Source organism: Cupressus sempervirens, chromosome 9 (genome assembly GCF_028749045.1).
Source record: "Cupressus sempervirens isolate cs-2001-9-10 chromosome 9, ASM2874904v1, whole genome shotgun sequence".
NCBI lineage: Eukaryota > Viridiplantae > Streptophyta > Pinopsida > Cupressales > Cupressaceae > Cupressus > Cupressus sempervirens.
Genome location: NC_143126.1, coordinates 692603919 through 692626341, shown reverse-complemented (window position 1 = coordinate 692626341; position 22423 = coordinate 692603919). Strand labels below are relative to the sequence as shown.

Genomic DNA, 22423 nt, shown 5'->3' with positions numbered 1-22423 from the left:
TAGAATACTTGATTTATCTGCTTGCTTTGATGAATAAGAATTGAGACAATTCAAATTTTAAAATTATGAATAATAAGAATTAATAATCAACTATAATGGTTGTCTCCAAAAAATTTTGATATTCAATTTTGATTGGCTGATTGAATAGTCAAATTAAGAAACCAACACCTCAATGGATGCATAAGTAACCTACCTATGACAGGAACTAATAACTTGAGTGTGTTCATGAAGCAACTTAGACAGAATTGTCTGAGGCACTGTATGATTATAAAGTTTAGTTCAATAGTTACAAAAAGATCCTTGGTAATAGAATGTTATGATAGAGTTAATGCTTTATTTCAGATTTCACAATTAGTTGTGATTTTTGGAGATTCCAAAAACTTCAATAAATGTCCGAAGAAATACTACTTGAGAGGCATTATACAATTTGTGAACCAAAGAAAATCCATTTTCTGTAAATTCAATTATTCTAATTGATTCTTGTGGTCTTGGAGTGCTGTATAAATACCGATCTGTAAATCAATTTCAATCTACTTTGTGTAGAAAGTTGATTTGCAGGATTTCGATGGCAAGTTGATATCTAGTAAGGATGATGCGAAGAGTCAAGTGGATGAGTTGGGACTAAACCATTTTTAAGAGTTGGCAAGGAAATCCTTTTAAGTTTCAAGTAGACACACTGCAGATGATGTTTTTAGTTTGGAAATGGTTTGTAGCTAAGAAGTGCAATTAAAGGAATTAACCATTGTTTATGAAAAGAAGGGATTAACGAAGAGATGTCTCTCAACCATCAAAGGACACAACCATTCAGTTTGCAAGATATTTAACGAGGATCAACCTCATTCAAAACAATCATCAGATATCTTCATTTATTATTTCATCCTTTGGGGATTTTCTCTTATTGAGCAAACAACCATTAGCTTTTGGATGCATATATTATTCATCGAGACTTGTCAAGATTCAATGATTCTCAAGTTGGGCAACCCTTGACAGGTCTGAGGGGCCTAGGCTCAAACTTGGTCAATTCTTTGGCAAGACTCAACAGGTCTCAATTACTCGCCAAACTCGCCAAGTCTGAGAAAGCTTGGATGCTCAAACTCGACCAGAACTGATTTATTTTGAAGTCTCAAATTTTAATGTTTTTTGGGTTTATGTGTCATATCCCTGAGAGCTCTGAGATTACAAAATTCTGCTGCGCAATAACTATGTTATTACTTAAGTATAATTTGGGCCTTTAATGAAGTCTAGATACCAAAAATGAAGAAACTAGGTTTGCTCTCAGAACTGATCTGTAGGCTACTAATTGAACACCCAATATCATTCCCTTAACCACCCCTCGCCCCCCCTTCCCCCCTTCTCTCAGTGCGGTTGCAGAGGCTGTGGGAAGCCATCAGCTATATTGCAAGCACACCCAATAGCAATGCCCTGGTTGCCATGACAGAGTGGCTATACTGCAGGCATGCCCAATGGCAATCCCTTCATGGGTCAAGCATCTAAGAAAATAAAAAATTACAAAAATGTAAGTGTTTTTTAATATTTAGTTTGAAACAAAATTTAAAATTTGAATTTTTTAATGTAAAACCCCTATTTCCTTCGTAAGTCAATGGTTTGACATTTTGTCAAACACTTTGCAAGCGAACTCCGTGCTTAAAGTCTATGACAGCCCTTGCTTTAATAATGAATATGTAGTGTCTTTGGAATTTTTTAATAATTCTTCCAGTTTGGGAATTTGTGGAAATGTATGAAAGAATCAAACACTACTCACAAATAAAATAATACTGCTGTTTAGAATTCACTTGGAAATTTACTAATGCATTCAACAATTTCAAATTTTCAGCTAATGTTTCTATACCCTGGACTTCTATACAATCTTGTTATTTAATGAGAATATATATTTCAAACCTGGAGTTCGCTAGTAGCTCAAGGCATTCAATCTAATTGCTACAGCAGTACACAGACTTCAATTCAATGAACCTGTAGCTTTTGCAGGCCTCTGAAATTTTAAATCAGACCTCCCCAAATGTTAATGCAGATCTCCAGGCAATAGACCGCAGGCTGCTGCAATGTGATTGCAAGCCTCCACAATTTAGCACTGCTGCCAAATACAGTGACGGCAGCCACTGTAAATGCAAACTGAGCCCTTCAATTAGGAAATGCAGGCTTCAATATTGGATCACATATCTTTTAACTTGCAACACAAGCCTCTAAAACTGAACCAAGGGCTTCCAAATACCAACCACGGCTACTCCTAGACAAATCACAGGTATTAATTGATGTAACCTTTACCACATGGAAGGACAACAACCTCCACAATATCCACAAGCATCTACAATTCCAAACGCGTGCATTAAATATTAACAACAGCAATTAAAATCTCGAAACCTCAATCTGATTTCTACTTCAGAATATTCACTTCTCAGTTACAGTGATGAACATTAGAGAAGTTGTGCAATCTTAGCTATACCTTAGCAGCTAAATTGCAAAGTGATTGCAAATACAATTCTCAGATCTCAAAACCCTTATACTTCAGCAAGGCACAAACTCAGAAACTCCTCACAGGCAACAAAAACAAATAGTCAATCGGACGCTTTTCCATCAAAATGAGCTCATATTTATAACCCCCACTGGCACAAAGCTTCCCAAATGCAACTTCACTCAAGAAGCTACCTCAACACAACATCATTTTGTAACGTGGCATGTAATATAATTTATTAATTTCTTTTGGCTCCCGAAAATGACCTTTTCAACCATTTCATAACATTATCACACGCAAGGCCACTATTTCTTGTTGTTGGTGTAATTAAATACTCACTAATTACACTTACTTAAGCTTACTTAGGATAATACATTGCATAGTAATTTTTCATTGAGATACTTAGGAGTTTGCACCTCAATTAAGCACATGGTGTAGGAGAATTCCACTCTAAGTGGTCATAGTTGTTATCTCAATCCACCTTTAGTGCACTTATCACATTATCATAATCATCACCGCACATACTCCATTATATAATGGAGGATGATCCACCTTTGGTGGACATGTGATTCCACCTTGTGTACGCGATAACTTATCTTCTCCTTATCTTTGTCTCTTATCGCCTCTCCTATATAAGGAGGCCCATTATGTACATTTGAAATAAATCATTTGGATGTCAATCGAGTCCATTATCAATAATAGCATTCTTGCATCTTCATGCAATTGTCTTACCAATCTCTTGTGGAAGTTATCTTGGTCTTTCATTTGATCTAGAGGGTGTTGTAGAGTCACCTAAAACTCTAACATGGTATTAGAGCTCTCGTGGTGTGAAGACCTTTTCTCAAGAAGTGCAATCTTGGCTTGACTCATTGTTGGTGTAGCATTTGGCAATTTGGATATCACAATTTGGAGGAGATTTTGGGGATCATATTTTGTGACCTTCTATTGCAGGTGAAGATTGGGGCTTGTGGGTGCAAATCGGAGGTTGGCATCATATAGAGGAGGTCCAGAAACGCCTAAATCGAATTTTGTTTCATCCAAATTGGACATCTAAGGCTAAATCTAGAGCCATTTAATTTTAGAAGGTGCGATAGCGGCGATTCAAAAAATATAATTTCAGAGGTGATTTTCAAACAGCGATATCTCTCTCATACAGACTTCATTTTCCGAGCAATTATTTTTGTTTTGGGGTAGAATTTCACAATCTACATAATGGTGTAGGTGATTTTGGATATTTGTTTCTGAATTTTTCTGGAAATCGCAAATCCCAGTTTTTTCCAACTTTTGAGGCCTTGTTTGGGCACATCCGGTAACATTTTCAGGTGCAATTTTTTTTGAAAGTGCATGATTTTTCCTCTACTTTCCTGATCTGTAATAAGATTTCAGTGATTTGGAGTGTACATATCACTTTCAGAAATAGGTCTTTTTTGGCTGTATTTGCACTTGGTGAATACTCGGGTTTCAATTTTTTTAATTGAATCAGTAATTTGAAGGAGTTATTAGTTGATTTCAGTCAGTTGTTAGGTTCATTGTGGATTTTTTAGAAAGTTCCATTACTCACTCCATATAACTATCATGAATGGAAAGAAGCAGTTTCTAATCAGTTGATGAGTATTGGATTGCTTAGAATGATTCTTGGACAGGATCTAGAACCAACTATAGGTGTTGCAGAAAGAAGGAGATGGTTTGATCGAAGGGATAAAGCACTTGTCTCTCTTAGATCTAGCATCTCTCATGATTTTCTATATCATATTGCATCCTGTACACATCCTCATGATGCCTGGACAACATTGGAGGGGATCTTTGGTAAACCTAATAGAATAAGAAAATTTAAATTAGAGAATGAGCTTATAGGTCTAAATCCGTGTGATTTTGACAATATTCAGGACTTTTCTCTAAGTTTAATTCCATTAGATTGGAGCTTTTTTATTGTGGCATTACTAAAGATGATGAGCAATTCATATTATCTATTCTTTCCAAGTTAGGTCCTAAATATTCAATTTTTGTTTCTACATTCTATGCTACTATGGATGCTCTTGGTAGTGCATATAAAATGCCTTCTCTTGATGAATTTGCAGATCAGCTCACAAGGGAACAAGCAAAATTAGCACACATGGGTCAATTGAAGCCTTCCAAGTATTAAGCGTTGGTTGTAAAAAACTCCTCTCCAAAGGCTCCCAAAGGAAAGGGAAACAAGCAACAATAGGATCCTAAGCAGCATGACAAAGGTGATGACTCTCCTTCACAACATAATATTGAAAGATAAGTCCTCTTCAAGAGAGGAAATATCTAGAAGAAAGAGAGATAAATGTGCTTATTGTAAAAAGCTAGGACATAATGAACATAAATGTTTCCATAAGAAGATTGATGAGCTTACTCACATTCTTCAAAAGAAAAATATCCAGTTGCCCTCATTAGTGTCTAGTCCTTCTTCTCAACATCAGACAACTTCTACATCTACATCACTGTCCAAAGATAAAGGAAAAGCACTCATTGCTTCCACACACCCTAAGCAAGGTAAATGGCTTCTTGATTCAAGTGCATCACATCACATGGCATCTTCTATGGATATGTTTTCTTCTATTGAGCCTTGTACTTTCTCCACCTATATTGACGGGTAATAATACATACATGAAGGTTTGTGGGAAAGGTTCTATTCCTATGGGAAAGGGTACATTTAATGATGTTCTTTGTGTACCATCCTTGACCACTAATCTCCTTTCCATTTACCAAATTACTCATGGGGGACAAGGTAAAATTGTTGAGTTCACTCTTGATTATGTCTACATTAGGCACATGGAGACTAGAGATGTCATTGCTATGGGAGTTGCTGATCATACATCACGCTTGTATTCTTTTGCATATTTTGTTGATAATGATGATGATATCCATGATGTACCTAACCCTTTATCATGGGTGAATTATTCATGTAAGGAGAATATTGGACACTTGAATCATTTTGTTCTTGAGACAAGTGTTGAACTTCCTACTCCTCCACCTCTTGCTTCTTCAGACATGAGTTCTACTATTCAACAAGATGATTTTTTTGCTTCAGATCTTGCAATGTGGGATGAATTCTTGGATGCTCTTTCAGATGAGTCTCACAATGCAAATTTGGTTAATACATTTGAGGGGGTTTCTCTTGCAGATTCTTCTTCACCTTCTTTGGAGATTGGATTTCCCAACTCTTCAACTTCACTTGGTTTGTCACATCTCATAAGTCAGTTGGATGGTGTGATGGAATTTTTGAGATTGGAGACACCTATTCAGTCTTCAAAGATGCATACACGGAGACCTTCTTCCTCATTATTCCTTTTGCACATGGAGTGGCTTCTTCATCATTAGATGTATTTATCTCTTCCTAAGGGGAGACATGTTTCTTGTAGGCATTGGATTATCTTTTGTTTGCAGGTACTCTTCATCTACATTGGAGCTTCTTCATTATGTGGGGGATATCATGTCTCCGTATTTCCTTTTTATGGGGGGATCATTCTTTGTATATACATGATGTATGTAGTTCTTGGGGGGTCTTGAGTACTCCATCCATCCATGCATCTTGTTTTTCATCTCTTTTTGGAGGGTTTTTCCCATGAGGTTTTCTCTCTTTCTCCGCTTTATGAGAGATTGTGTTTCATGTATTGCATTGCATATTGTACATGGGTACCTAAAATGGCCTAGTAGCCTGGACCCATCTTGCATGGTGAGTTTAAGTGCATTCCCCTAAGTTGCACTTAAAGGGGGGTGTTGGTGTAATTAAATATTTACTAATTACACTTACTTAAGCTTACTTAGGATAATGCATTGCATAGTAGTTTGTGATTGAGACACTTAGGAGTTTGCACCTCAATTAAGCACATGGTGTAGGAGAATTCCACTCTAGGTGGTCATAGTTGTTATCTCAATCCACCTTGAATGCACTTATCACATTATCATCATCATCATCGCACATACTTGATTGTATAATGGAGGATGATCCACCTTTGTTGGACATGTGATTCCACCTTGTGTAAGTGATAGCTTATCTTCTCCTTATCTTTGTTTCTTATCGCCTCTCCTATATAAGGTCCATTATGTACATTTTAAATAAATCATTTGGATGTCAATCAAGTCCATTATCAATAATCTCATTCTTGCATCTTCATGCAATTGTCTTGCTAATCTCTTGTGGAAGTTATCTTGGTCTTTCATTTGATCTCGGAGGTATTGTAGAGTCACCTAAAACTCTAACACTTGTGCCCAAGATTTAAAACTTTCCAACATGCTATGCCACTGCGGTAGACAAAGTACAATAGCAACAAAAATAGAAACCTCAACATATTTAGAGGAATAATAATTCACTCGTCTTGCAAAAATGACTGAAGAAGCATTAGAATCAAAATTTGACAACACCAGAGTGATCTTGATGAAGAAAGATGATGAATGAACCAAATGGGATGACTTACTATAAATAGACACTCCCTCCAAGATTCTTGGAGCCCAAACCAAAAGCCCGAAATAAAAATTGAGAGCATCACTCAACTCCTCTAACTCAAATGAGCTCATCGGAACCAACTATTGACTTACTATAAATAGTAAGTTCCACAAAATTGAGCCAAAACTCACCATAGGCTACCAAAAAGCCTATAACCCCACAACTAAGACCCTCAAATCCCACTGTCATGTCACAAGGGTCGTGATGCTGAATTGACCAAGCCAACTACAGAAAGATGCTAAAAATGGGGACATTACGTTTAATATTAATTAATATTTATAAATAAATTTTAAATTTGGTTATATTTAATAAATAATAAGAATTAATTTAATAATTATTAAAAATTGAAAAGTTAGTTAAATAAGTATTTATAAAATTACTTTGAAATAAATGTAAATTATGTAATGAATTTTATGGTCGCCCTTAAATCAGTTGTAGATGCTATTTTTCTTGTTATAGGCATTGTTTCATCTCCCAATCTGCCAAATGCATGCCTAATTAAGTCTTTGAGATACATGGGTCATTAGAGGTTGTTTAGGGTTTGTAACTTGAACTCTAGTGGTTGTTTGATTTTATATACATCTTGTGCAATACACGATGCTTTCTTTGTGTATATGTACCTTGATGATGAGGTTAGGGTTTAGGGCCATCCTAGGGGTCCTTGGAGTGTTTCTCAAATCTTCATGTTAGATGCTTTGATGTTTTGTGTAACCAAACATCCTGATTACATGTTAAGTAGGGTGGTTAGGTGCCCTGGGTGAGTGACTCACCATAGGTGCTAGGACCCAAAAGTGGTCTCTAGAGGATCCTATTTAGTAGGAGACCAGGGTCTTGAGTAGGTTGACTTCTAGGTGTGAGTTTGGTAAACAAGTGAAAACATTAATAAAATGAATTGGGTATGTGGGTTTGGGTTAACACATTAAACAAGATAAAAGATGTTTAAAGGTAACATATTCTTGTTGGAGTATCGGAGCCATGTATCACTTTGTAGAAGGCTTTAGTGCGGTAGGGTGACAATGGCTACTTAGGTCAATTTCAACATTTAAGGGGTATGTGACAACACCCCCTATTCAATATCCTATTACCCTCATTCTTGATGTTGTTACCTCTAGTTGTCTTGCATGTATTTGTTAATTCCTTTGTGTTTGTGATTGTTTTTGGGATGGGATATTCTTACCCTAGTTTTCCTTAGAACTTATGTGGTTCATGGTCCTATCTCCTAGCATAGGGGAGCAGACCACTTATGGTTTCATTTGGTGGTGAAATATTTTGAGGTATTGTTCATGGTTCAAGAAAGTTCGTTTGGTGAAGTTGAAGATCTATAACATTGTATCACTTCTTATGATGTAAAAGATGTAATGGGGCTATGTACCCTAAAAGGGTATCTTTCATGTATATGTATTTAATGATAAAACAATGTACTTGGGAAGGGTAGTTTAAGGGAAACAGTTCAAGAGGAAAAGTCTCATTATGTAACAATTAAAGTTGAAATGGAAATTGTGTTGGAAATCTCCACCCTATCTCTTCTCTTTTGTCTAAACTTTTGAAAAACAGTATGTGCTAGAATCATAGTAAAAGAAAGGCAATTTACTTTATATGCAAAATATAGAAAGTGTTATTCTGTAATCTCTTACCTTACTACTTTATGAAAGTTAAATAGATTATGAAATGGAAAAGGAAAATTAAAAGTACTAAATGATATGTTCTATTTTGGAAATTAACTTTGTCTAGTAAAGGAAAGGTTATGCTAATTTCCTTATTTGAAAATATCTCCACTTTTAAGTTATGGGAAAAGAATAGTTATGGATCCAACTTATGTTAATGGGAATGCATGCTCAAACTTAAAAGGTTGATGAACTAATAAAGTAAAGAGAAAAATTAATCGTTGGGGAGCCTAAAAGGACTTTGTAACTTAGTCTTAGATGAACAATGTGTTTAAAATAAGTTAAAAAAAAATAACAAGACCTAGCAACTTTTGGCCTTGTCCTTCTGGGTTCCCTGGCTGGGTGCGATAGGTTTCATGATTTGAGAATATAAAGGGTTTGAAGTTTAAGTGTATTAAGAGCAACTAATTCAATCCCCCCCACCCCCAGTTGCTTCTTGCCTCTTCCCTACATATTACTCATACTGTCTACTTTCCATGTACAACTTGCTACTAACTACCTTCTAACAATTTGTAGGTGGTCAAGGTTTGAATCATTTGACCAAAAGTATTTTATTGCTTTTAAATCATTAGTGAAGAGATGAGGACATCGCATCTAAAGAAAGTTTGGATTAGGTAAACTCTCAGCACTTGTTGTACACTATCACTAACATCTCAAAAGAAATGATGGGGCTTTCTGCATGCATACAAATTCATGTGTATGCTTTCTCAAATGACATTATGAATGTATTGCAGTAACAATATCAATCCTCTAATATCAACCTAAGAAATGGCTACTATCAAGTTTGAATTCAGTGAGATGAATGATAACCATTTTCTACACAATGGTGGTTGATCATATTTGGACTGAAAAATGAGCCAAGTACCCTGATGTAGTTGATGAATGAAGTGCTTAGTTCTTTATTTGAAATATAAAGTTCATTTAGATGAAAATTTTCTTTCTTGTAAGATTCAAATAGAAAAAAAAAATCATCTCAAATCAATTGATTGATAACTTGAGCAAAAATGCGTAATTAAATATGACAAAGCTTTTAGATGTAGGTTATTCTATTTGGGATGTGATATTCTAAGAAGGATTCCAGATGGATATAGGAAAATTAAGGCTATAGTAGAATGGCCTACTCCATATATTATGGGTTAGGTGGGGTACCTCTCACCAAATGGTAAGTTTCTAAACAAAATATATATTCAACTTAATAAGATAGCAGATCTTCTAACCTTGTTAATGAAGAAACACAAGTCTTTTCAATGTATTGTATTATTGGAATAGATCTTCCAAATACTTCAGAGATTTACAGCTGATAAATCTATTTTGCCACTTCCATATTTCAGTAGAATGTGATGTGTCCAGGGTTTCTGGGGCAACTATAAAGTCAAAGGCATCCAATAGCTTATTGCAGCAATAAATTTACAAGACAAGAGGAAGAAGAGAAATTTGAGTAGTAATTGCCTTATATTGTTAAAAAACAATGCCATTCAAGACACTATTTGATGCCAAAAGAATTTTTCCTTTACACATAGCAATGGTACAAGTTTGCTTTTCCATATGGGTGAACCTTTTACTGAGCTTTGTTTCTTCTATCGAGCATAAATCAGGGAACATGAATGCATTATCTAATGCGCTAAATCTGAGAAACCCTGAAGTATAGAATAAGAATATGATTTGAAAATCTATTCCCAAAATCATGTCTGTGGAATAAATATAAACTATGATCTGACATCCATAAATTTATTAACATCCATGTAATATTTTAGATTGCATATTAACAAGAATATATTTTCTCACTGTACTGAACATTTCTTAAATACCAAGACATGGAAGAAACCACTCACAAACCAGAAGACATCCTAATATTAAATGGTTCAAAAGGATTCCATCATTAGATACCTCTCTAATATATCCAATATCCTCTAACATGCGCCCAAATCCTCTCCACCATAATCTACCTCTTGCTTGTCCCTCTTTGTACTGTACAAATACAAAATCATGAGCAAGTCATTTCTACAATTGAGGTATCATCAAAAGAAGAAATCTGACAAGATAATATTCTAAGAGCATGATAAATAAATTATAGAAATTACATCTCTCAGTATCATTTGTTAGATGCCTTTAGATTCAGGTGGGGCATTATATTAGGTATCAGAGCCCATGTTCAAATAGTGGGATCTTTGTGTATATGTTGCCCATGTGGTTGGGAGGCATAGCTACCTATATCACTGCTTGGGACCAGTGTATAGATACGGTCTACTTACTACTTGGTCGGTGCTTGATGTTCACTTGGTACTTTGGTGTATTCGGAGTATGTTCACTTGTGATTTATGCTTTACTTGGATGCATTTGATATCATGTTTAGATGATTCTTATAATGTTACTTGATTCATTCATTTATCATGATGTTGTATCTTATTGCTTAGTAGAAGTTTCTTACCACTGCTTGGGATTAGCAACACAATTGGTAGATTAGCATGTTCATGTGATGTTTATTGATGGTTTACTGGTAAGAAATATCTCATAAGAAAACACCAACAATCTTGTTGCCAAGTTGAGATTTCATGCTCAGGGGTATGGTTAGGGCCCTTGAGGTCTCTTGATGCCATTATGGTAGGGAGGAAACAAGCACAGTTGATTTGATTTGGTTGTATCATATGCTTGCACTTTCCTTCTTCAGGATGTTGCTTAACTTCATTGCAATGGTATTTATCATGGTTTAGAGTAGCATGTTTTTTATGTGAGTTATCTAGATCTTCTTTATGCTTTTGATGCTCTTGAGTGTTTGTTCCTCAAGTTTGGTGGTTCCGGTACTCCCCGGTGTGGAGGTTCTAACCCTATTTGCTTCCTAGTTTAGCCTTTTAGCTTTTCTTTTGTTCCTGGACGACACTACGACAGCATATCCTATGATATTGGTGAAGTATCATCCACAGTTGATAGAACTATGAATCAGCATCTTAATCCTGGTAAATTGTGCATATTGTTGTCATTATCCAGTCGCTGTTTTGAGACATTGGCATAGGGTTTGAAATGCAAGATTTCATATCAAGGTTTAACGCAATGGATTTGAGGGCCAACAATAACAGTGAATTCAAAGGCTATGATTATCCTCCTGAGGGCAGCATTGACATTATAGGGAAGTTGTGTTTCATTATACTAGCTGCAATCATCATTAAGGAAGGAAATATAGATTGATTTGGGACCATGTTAAGCCAATAGCAGTTCAGAATTTGGACACTGTAATTGATCAACAATTTTGATTCAACTTTGCCAGGTTCCTTGTTAATTTGTAGTAAACTGTGTTGAATCTTTAGTTAGTTGGCATTGTATATATATTTGCATTCAATTGCACAATAAAAATTTGAGATATTGCAAGTTATATCCCTATACATTATTTTCCTTTCTTTTCCAAAAGTTATAAAAAAAAATTAAATATCTCAAGCACACAAAAATTATAGAACTTTTGAAAACAAAAAAAATAAAAATTCCAGCATAGAGCCAATAGGGCTCCTTACAAAAACTATATACAAAGTTTACATGTGTGTAAACTATACAAAGTCTCATTAAAGGGGGTTTGTATAAATGGACATAACTGAGTGTCTACTTTTGTTATTCACTCACCTGATTGTTAATAGTCAAATCATGCATATGATACTTTTAGATTCTAAGGAGGGAAAATTATTAATAACAAATGGACAAACATAACTTCCTACTAGCTAATGTATAGTGTTAGAGACCAAAATTCCGTGGCAAAAAGATATTAAGAGATAACAACATAAGATTTCAACATGTGAATTGTTAATTTTCACTCAAAGCTACAATTCAGAAAAGGCAGATGTTGCCAATGCAAATCTTGACAGAGAAAAATCTCCTTTCAATTTACTTGGAGAAATTACAATCACAATTCTCTGCCGTTTAAAGTATAGCCCAATTTTATCTATTTTTTAAAGTTTATATGAAGACGTTCTCTGCAAAGGCTTTTGTCCTCACAAAGCCATGGGATCAACCAATTCAATTAGTGATTTACGATGTAAGAATAAAAGATCCCAAAAACTACCACTTACAAGAAAACCTATCCATGAATTTACAGAAAATAAAAACAAATCAGAAATGAAGAAAACTAATTCTAAAACAACTAATCAACTACAAAATACCTAAACCTCGGCTCATATCCAAATACAACATCAAAACCAGCCACTACCAGATGTGGCTGCAGCCAACTTGCAGATAAGTGACTTCCACAATCCTGGAACAAATCTTCAAATTGAATGTGGTATATCGTCTCAAGTATCATAAAACTTCCAAAGAGTACTAAAATGTGATTGGTTATTTGAATGCCATGGATATGTTGCCAATTTTTCCATCTTAAGTTCCTTGAAACTGAAACCTTGAATGCTAATTAGATCACAAAAATGGAGAGCCATGGTTTTAGGGTTTTGACTAAGCCACAACAAATAATTGCATCAGTATGATAATAAAATCCTAGGAATAACAATTCATTGTACTATTTAAAATTGAACAGTAATTTTCCACTGAGATCTGCAGTTAGTAATGCCCAAAGTACAATAGGTAGCTGCACTGAAAACTAAATAATTTGCCCTTAAATCTTTTTCCCAAATTATGACCCTTGGAATCACAGAACATTTTCAATACCTCATACACATTAATGAGAACAAACATATCCATTGAGTATTTCAAGCTGCTGCCATTAGTTGAACAGTCATGCAGCCTGCAAAACCATCATGAATACTATCTGTTATCTTTCACAACTAAGTTACCAGATTTGCTCTAGAAGCCCTCAAAGTTTGGACCATGTTAAATTCGTTACAAAAGAAAAAAGGCACCAAGTTGCACAAGAGGCTTCTATTCAAACTCAGATTACAGAACAAGGTGAAGAGGATGGCAGTTCGGATGAAGAAGAAGGGGCAAGTACAAAAGCATCATCATCATCCTCAACCTCCAATGGAGATGAATTTCGGCTAAGTCAGATCAAAGGCGCACCTACTGAATTTGCATTCCTTTTGGTGGAAGGACCATTGCTCACAGCTATACCACAACATGCCAAAATCCACATACCACGAACAAGAGCAAGTGAGCATACAAGTACAGATGAGGCGGGCTGTACACGAAACAAGATAGAGGACGTCTGTACACAGGATGGCCTCAGGAAGGAAGGAAACACCCATTGTACAGAGGAAGCCATGAAAGGGGACCATGCACGTTCGGAGGAGGACTGTACGTTAGGAGGAAGAGGTGAAGGTTGTACAGTGTCAAGGGAAGATCGTACGGCTGGTGAAGACAATCATAGCACCACAGAAAAAGTAATACAAGAGTGAGTGGTTAGATAGTTCCTTAATGTGGGGCCAAAAGAATTTCATTTCCAACATCACACTTGGTGGCAGTAGAAAATTTGGTCCCACCTAAACAGATGGCACAAACCAAAGTAGTAGATCTTCGGATGTATCAGAAGGTTTTCCATTTTGTGAGACTCAAAACGTCGGAGGGAATTGAGGTAGCTCATCCTATTGCATTGGTAGTAACCTTTGTAGGGAAGAATGAAGTATAGGGGACACCCAAAAGCATTTGGAAGCAAATGGAAGTGGCTGAAACATAAAAAGAGGTAATACACGTTGAGGATAAAGTGTTAGATGAGGCTGATAGATTGCTAGAAAAGTTCGAGATGGGTGCAAAAGACATACCCCCACCTTCACCAACCCTACTGGAGATAGAAAAAGAAGACACGATGGAGGCTCAGAGCAAGAACATAGAAATTGTAGGGATACGAATGCAGACACCTTCATTAGAGGCAAAATTTGAAAAGCTGCTCAAGGACTTATAGGAGATGGAACAAACCACAAGGGAAATCATAAAGTAAGCCAAGAGACGGGATATGGATACAATTGTTAAAGTAGCATAGTCCCTTGTGAAATTCATGAAGGAAGACTATAATGAAGACTGGAGCATACTCATACAAAGTGGAATAGGGCAAGCGGAGGCAACAGAAATATGGAAGGTAGGGAGTGTCATGACTCATAACCACATTCATGGAACAACCACTTCTCATACAATTACTTTCTTAGGTGGAGGTGTTCAAGAGGACATTTTTGGAACTTTAGCAACCAAAGGAAATGGCAAGAAAAATGAAAGAAGAGTGGAAAGTGGAAAAAGCAATCATGGCAAAAACGTTAGCTTGAATAGAGAAAGATAGAATGGATACCCTACACATATTACAAGGAGTCCAACCTAAGAAATTGGCTGCAGAGCAGAATCTAGGATTTTGTGACATTTTACATCCAATTGAGGGACGTCTTCCCACCCTACATCTTAAAGTATAGTTTCTTTTTGGTTGATAGTTGGGTAGTTGTTTGGAAGATGACTTATTTTTTGGGGGGGGATAAGGTAGAGCATAATAAAACAATAGTGTAATTAGAGATGGTTAATAGTGGGTTTGGGTGGTTAGGTAGCAAGGGGATGTGTCAGTTGGTCTCCCTAACCAAATGAGCACTTATTTAAGAACATTTGAGCATGAATGATGTACTTGTTTTTGTTAATAAATAAAGAATACTATTTTCCCTAGCACATATTTGGTATTATTGTCAATGGTAATAATTGCATATGTTGATAGTGGTAAATAGTGAATACCTGTTCTAGTATACAGTACTATAATTACTCTACATATGGATTCATAAGTAACTAAAACTGCAGCCATTTGGAGAGAAGCAAACACAATGAGTCGTCTAGTTCCAAATGGCATACATGGTCGAATGAGAAATAAGGTACAAGTTATAGTGTTTAACCCTTATTTTGATGGTAATCTTCTTCCATCGATTGCTATGTTCTGGCAGCCTAGCAAGATGCCTACCCCAAGTTATTTCTGATGTAACCTCTTTATTACGTTTTGAAATACATATATGAGAAAGGAAGACTTGTTTATATTTTTGTCAATCTATCCATGAAGTTTGTAGTAGTTGTTCATGTTAAGGCAGCATTTAAATCCCTGATTGCAGATTGTATGTAAAATGTATAACGGAATGCCTCTATTCCATCTGTGACATTTTCAATATGATATCTATGACAAGTGTTTGTTAAAATGTTGATGCTTATGGCATGGCTCTTTTGGTGAAGTTTAGCTTGTCTGCTAGGTGTTTGCATTTACACTTTCCTAATACAAGTAAAATATCATATTTCTATTATTAAGCAAGTGTTTGACAAAATTTCTATGCAAAGAATTTGTATTTTTTAATTTGTTTGGTGGTTCAAGAACTTAGAAATTTCAGATATGATCTTGTATCCCAATTGTTTGACGGAATGTGTAATGTCCCCCTTTTTCAGAGGCAAAATTTAATTATAATTAAGTACAAGATTAAATAATAAATAATAATATACGATTAATAGCTACAATGAAGTTTAAATTAAAGATTCACAGTTACCTATTGATAAACATAATTATAAATAATTATAAAAGTTATATTATTAATATAATATACTAATTGAAACAATATAATACAATGATAAAATCGATAAGTAATATAAAAAACTTATATCATATTAATTATCATCATTCATTAATTCTTTATAAATTCATTATTGATTAAATGTATTTAGTTACAAATACAATTATCAATCGAATATATAATTCTTCTCAAAGTAATAACAATAATAAATAAGAAAACACTTATAATATAAATATAAACAAATGATAGGCAATCCCTGTAGCACAACGGTAATGTGTGAGCCTCTCAAGTGGGAGGTCTTGCGTTCGAGTCTACTCAAGCTTAACATATAATAATAATAATAACTAATCTAGGCATCAGCCAATTACCTATAATATATATATATATATATATATATAAAAGAAAATGATTAATAAATTTGTAAATAGAAGGTTGCTACCCCATCTTGGTTGCAACCATTCCATACTTCCCACCAGTATATTAATTGACATAAATATAATAGGATTTAGGGGGGAGGAGTAAGGAGAACGGGAAGACATTGTTTATGGATAGGAGAGGAGAGCAGGAAAACATACAGCGAAGGATATATAAACAATCATTCTTCATGTCCGCCAGTGTCACTAGGAAATCCTATGTGATTTATGTATTACAAAGCATTTGTGTTTGGCAATTTATAACCAGCATCACAATCCAACCATATACTGGGAAATTCAACATAGCCAGCACTGCAGGATACCCTTGTGGGAATTTGGTGCAGGTCTGGTTGATTGTTACTCCATAGTTAGAGAATTGTAATATATGCAACTGTAAGATTCACAGATCTTGAAAATCCAAATATCGTGAGCATGAGATTGTAAATCGAAACAATACCTTGGGTTTGAGAAGACATGAAAGTATAATTTCAGAAATTATATAATTCTCTTGGGCGATAAAGGTAATACAAGAAACAATATGGCATTTCCAAATTAAAGGAAATATATATATATATATATATATATATATATATATATATATATATATATGGATAACATATGGTTGTTACCATAAAAGTCTACATGGGAGGAAAAGACATGGAATAAAGATAAACACACATATATCCAATCTGTGATACAAGAGTAAAATTATCAGAATTTTATTTCACAGTTAGCATATAAGAAGATTACAGATTATTCATCCAGACCACACAGACACATGCATAGTTAACATCTTGGATTGGAAAATATTTACCCATCTAATCAAGTGATCAATAAGTCCAAGAAATCAGTACTTATAAAAACAGTTCATAATACAACAGTGAACAAGCATATAAGTTGATCAGATCAGAATTTGCTGTATACGGCAGTCAATAGAGAACTTCTTTTAATTACAATATGGAATATAATGATAAGATTAAATAAATATATAATCCATCCACATTTGGTGATTATACAACATATATACAATAGATATATACCTGTTGGAGGCAGAAAATAAAATGACAAGAAGATCTTATATTAATATAAGCCAACAGTCTTCTACTATATAATAAAAATGCAAATGATCCAACACAATTAAGGAATTTGCAGGAATTGCTTATAGAGGAAATATTTATGGTAGATTCATAACAAAGAATATTTTAAAAGAAATGAATAAGAGAATGTAAATTGCACTGAGAAAGGAAATGGATTGTTTTAGTATTAACAGATATTATAATAGGAAGATTTGAGAGGCACATATATATCAGAACAACACCATTTTCTATATATATTATAGATTGAATCAGAAGACGATGATGTTGGACAATATCTATATTACATGGTTCAATTGCAAAGTTCAGATAGTAAAAGTGTAAGAAATCAAAGTAATTGCTCCAATATCTTAAAATATTATATAGGAACATTACAAAATGCCTATGAGACAAAAATAGAAATTTAAGGACAGAACAGGAAGGGGTTCTTACAATAGTATCAAAGCCTTGATTCCACCAGCCTGAGGATAGAATTCAGAATTAGATATCAGTTATATCCATAATATATAAGATACTAATATATACCTAGTCTATTCCTTCTTCACTCACTAATTACAGTTGAGAGGATTGGTTGGTTTGTGTACGGAGAGGAAGCGTAATTTGGTTACATGCTGACAGTGTCCCGTGATAGGTAAGAACCTTGAGGGAGGCCACTTGTAGACTGTTTTTGTGTCCTAGCACAGTAATTCCACCCTATTCCGTAGAGTTACTAAGAGAGAAGGAATTAGGGCTTTAATGTGTATAATGGATCAGTGATTATTTCTTAATTTAAAACATGGTGATGTATGTTACTCATTGGAAATCAACATTCTCCTAGTACAGAACATTACAAATTGCCATTTCCAAAGAGAATCCAAACTTGTTTGAAAATTTTAGGGTAAATCAAGTAAAGTCCAAATAGGGGACATTACAAAAGTACTCAAAGTAACTTCATTAGTAGTAAGTTCCTCCTTTCAAGAAGAACAACACTAGATTCTAGAACATTCAATATTAAAAATAAAATTACAATCTTTTTTTTTTTAAATCTATAGCTGAAAACAAAAACATCAAATATTGCATCTATTTGGTCTTGAATTCATGTCTCTAAAATCACAGCTTAAGATATCATGCTACTTATTAGTATTTTGCAAAGAAAAACAATATGGTACCAACATGTGATTTTTATAAATTCTCACCTGTCCTATCACTCCTTCAATGACCTCCTTTAGGGAAACCATTTCTGAGCATCTTCCCAAATGATGATCTCCACTTCTTTTATTATTGAGGCCTGATTGTCCATTGTTTACATTTCTCTGCAATTTGTTGGTAATAATCACAATATGGCAAGCAAATATATTAAGATGATATATAAATGAAACTGTAGAGCAGAATTATTTCAACTAATAAGCGATAGCCAAAAGAAAAATAATTTTAGAGAACACCCTCTTTCCATACATTATCAATTTACTTTGATTAGCCAATTAATGCACATTTGTAAAATTAATCTGTATATTCCTAGAAATGATCTATTTGTGAATAAAATATTTAAAAATCCATCAGACTCATTATGATTCATAAATATGTTATGGAAAACTCCAGACTGACTCATAAATTAGTCTATTTGAATAGTCATACTAACAAACTTGCAGATAGACTTCTAATAATGTTGTTAACAATTACGGTAAAATGACATTTCTTAATGTGACTGAACAAATCTCAGTGCTGCTGTAATTCTCTGAGATAAAAGTCAATGCTTGTGAAAACTAAAGATACAGGACATAGCGGCTACATGGTGAGCCCAGTAAGAAATGGTTCAGGCGTGCCTAAATGAGACATATTGGGTCAAACTGCTCTGCCCACAGAGTTATATCACAGACAGGCCTGTCATTATTATTGTATCTCCTAAAATTGCAAGTCCTTATAGAGAGACTGGCCTTATCAAAAGCAACCAGTTTTCTTCAAAAACATCATTCCAACCAACAAAGAACAAAAAAACTAACAGCTAATACCTAAAACCAAAAGACGTCAATCTAATGCATAAAAATGTGTCGTATCCAGTATTGGTGCAAACCTCTGTAGTATTATATATATTATTACACAGCAGGCTTAGACTTGAGTTTGGTTGGCACTCAGATGCAGCAACTTTAGGAGATTACTGAGGCCATCCATTTCTTGATACAATAACGAACTGAAACTTTGTAGTCTTTTGTGATTAATGAAAGGGTGCTGTCCCCGATGATAGCAATTTGCCTATAAAAAAATAATAACCCACTATATTTTTCATGCCATTTCTGAAGCTTTTCAGTTCATATCTTTCTTATACTTTTCTTATACTAGAAACCTAAGTTGCCACCCATGGGATGGAATTTGCAAATAGGTACAGTTTCGGGAACAGTGGTACAAAACCTATTTTTCCTTGAGTAAGGGTACGAGTTTGGTTTATATATATATCTGCATCCAAAGGAATCCAAACCAATTGAATTGCTTTTGAGTACTCATGGAAGGCACAAATCTAGACAGCCTTCGACAAGATTTATGAATGAGACCTAATCCTAACACTAATTGGTCTGCTTCACTTGGCTTTGCTTGATTTGTGATGACATCTCACTGGTTACCCAATAACCATCATATCCTGACAAAGATTTGTATGCACCAGAATCAGAATATCTTTCTAGTGCTTGTGTACAGTAATTATGAAAATGAGCTGGTGATAAAATGCGTGGGACCACATCTTCTGCGATACAGTATGTCCTGAACCAATGTTGCCATTCCTTCTTATGAACAGACCTCAAACAAATAATGAAATTCTGTTCAACTCGATTCCCTAAACATTAGACTACAGAAAGTTTATAAGAAAGCAAAATCATAGAGCTTAAATAAGAAGTGAAAAGGTGGCTAATATCCCCATGTAAATGATACAGTAGTAACCATCAAAGAAGTAGTATATTTTCTTATGCAGGCAAAAATATAAAAAATCACAGAGACTGAAGCAAAGGATATTAGCCACTTGTGTGACAGTGAATTGAAATACAAGGGCATAAGATGGCCTGGAATCCATGTGCAATCTATACCACAAGACTCCAACAAGAAAATGAGGATACAATTTATCAGGATGACATATCATATATTGTGGCAAAAGTGTCATGTATTTGAATTGAAGGCCATTTTCTTATATAGTGGACACGAAGATTTGGATGCTTTATAGTTTATATTGTGTAGTTCTTGCAGAAAGGCCAACTAATTCCAGCTAAGAAACATTTTGGCCAATTCAAGTTGCAAACATGATTTTGAGATTCAAATGATTTGTTTTTGTATATTTCTTGCATTTCTTTACATATTATATATATATATATATATATATATATATATATATATATATATATATATATATATATATATATATATATATATATATATATATATATATATATATATCAGTGTAACACGGGGACGCGTGTCCCCCCCAAAATTGGGCTATCTTGGAGATGGGGACGTCCCGAGACAGGGGGATGGTGTCTCGGCGTTTCGGGCGGTGCCACTTAGAGCGCCACTACCGCCGGAGACGGCGAGACATCTCTGAGACGGCTAGAGGTCTCCGAGAGGGAGACGTCTCTGAGTGTGGGGGTGCAGGGGGACGCCAAGGAGTCTCCTTCATTGATTTGACATTTTGATTTGGACTCTTGGAGACTTGTAGTTTTTGTTTGCATTATATACTTATTTTGATATCATGATTCATGGCACATGATACTTATTGTAATCATCTTTATGACACAACTCATATGATCATTGATTACTATTAGATAGTAGAATCTAGATACTCATACTATTGATCTGAAGGCTGATATATAGAGTCTAGACTAATATTTATTATTTGCTGATGTTAAATGTTCAATGTTCATTGTTTGTTTATCATTTGATCATGAATCATGATATTCCAATTGAAAAGTTCAATGCAATGTTCAATGTTTAAGTTTTGTACATCTTTATATCTTATATTCTATAATTGTAGTATATATTTTCATAACTAGCATTTTAAGTACCATATGTATAGTATATACACCCCTGCACCTTCCGCCACCCCCCCATCCCCCGCCGCCGTCCCCAAATCAAGGCCCCTTTGTCCCCCCGTCTTGGAAACTTGTCCCCTCGTCTCCTAGGGCAGTGTAACTATGGCAGAAGACAACTTGGTGCCACCTCAACATCCTTGTGTGATAGACTTGATCAATCCTTTGGTGATGAGAAAATCTCTCTTGATACTCGACATTACGAAGCCTTCATTTCTGATGGCATATTCCCAAATTGCTTCATCTTCTCAAATTTTCTCTTTGTTCTTGGAAATTTTTAAATAGTCATGAATTTGAACTTGTTTTACTTGTAAACTTGAATCTTGAACTCCTTGAAGTGGTGAAGTTTCTATGTTCTTGGATCCTTCAAGGTGAACTTGAGTTTCTGAAGGACATTCAAGTTGGTTGACAGTTTCTTTCACATGTAAAGTCTGATTTTCTTTTTCCTTGTTATTTGTTTTCTTGAATTCTATCTTCATCTTGATCTTGAATTTGAATGTTGATGATCTGATTTTGAAGCTCCTCATTTGACGCTTTGAGCTATCTCCTTGCTTGAAGTTTTGTACTTGATCACGTGGCACCTATTTGTTCTCTACTTGAAATCTTGAATTTGGTGTTGCCATCATCTTCTTTCTCTCCAAGCTTCTCGCTTTAAGAAGTTTTCCTTGCAAAACACAAGAGAGAAACTGTATTAAGATCACAAAATATAAAGAAAACATGAAGGAAATCTGTATGTTTTTAATAAATAAGATTGCATCAACATTAGAACAAGGAGGCAAAATGCAATTAATCATGCACTGACCAAAATTTCCCCCATCTTAAGTTC

General features: G+C 34.8%; 1 protein-coding gene across 5 annotated transcripts in view; it reads right to left on the bottom strand.

Moving 5' to 3' along the window:
• The window catches only part of RECQSIM (RECQ helicase SIM), a 380547-nt gene that overhangs the window by 75300 nt on the left and 282824 nt on the right, over positions 1-22423 (bottom strand). For all 5 annotated transcript variants that reach the window (XM_089801696.1, XM_089801697.1, XM_089801698.1 and 2 more), the window contains 2 exons: positions 18730-18846; positions 10493-10573 (listed from right to left, as the gene is read on the bottom strand). In XM_089801696.1, the coding sequence (XP_089657822.1) occupies positions 10493-10573; positions 18730-18846 (198 nt within the window). The remainder of the gene's footprint in view (positions 1-10492; positions 10574-18729; positions 18847-22423) is intronic.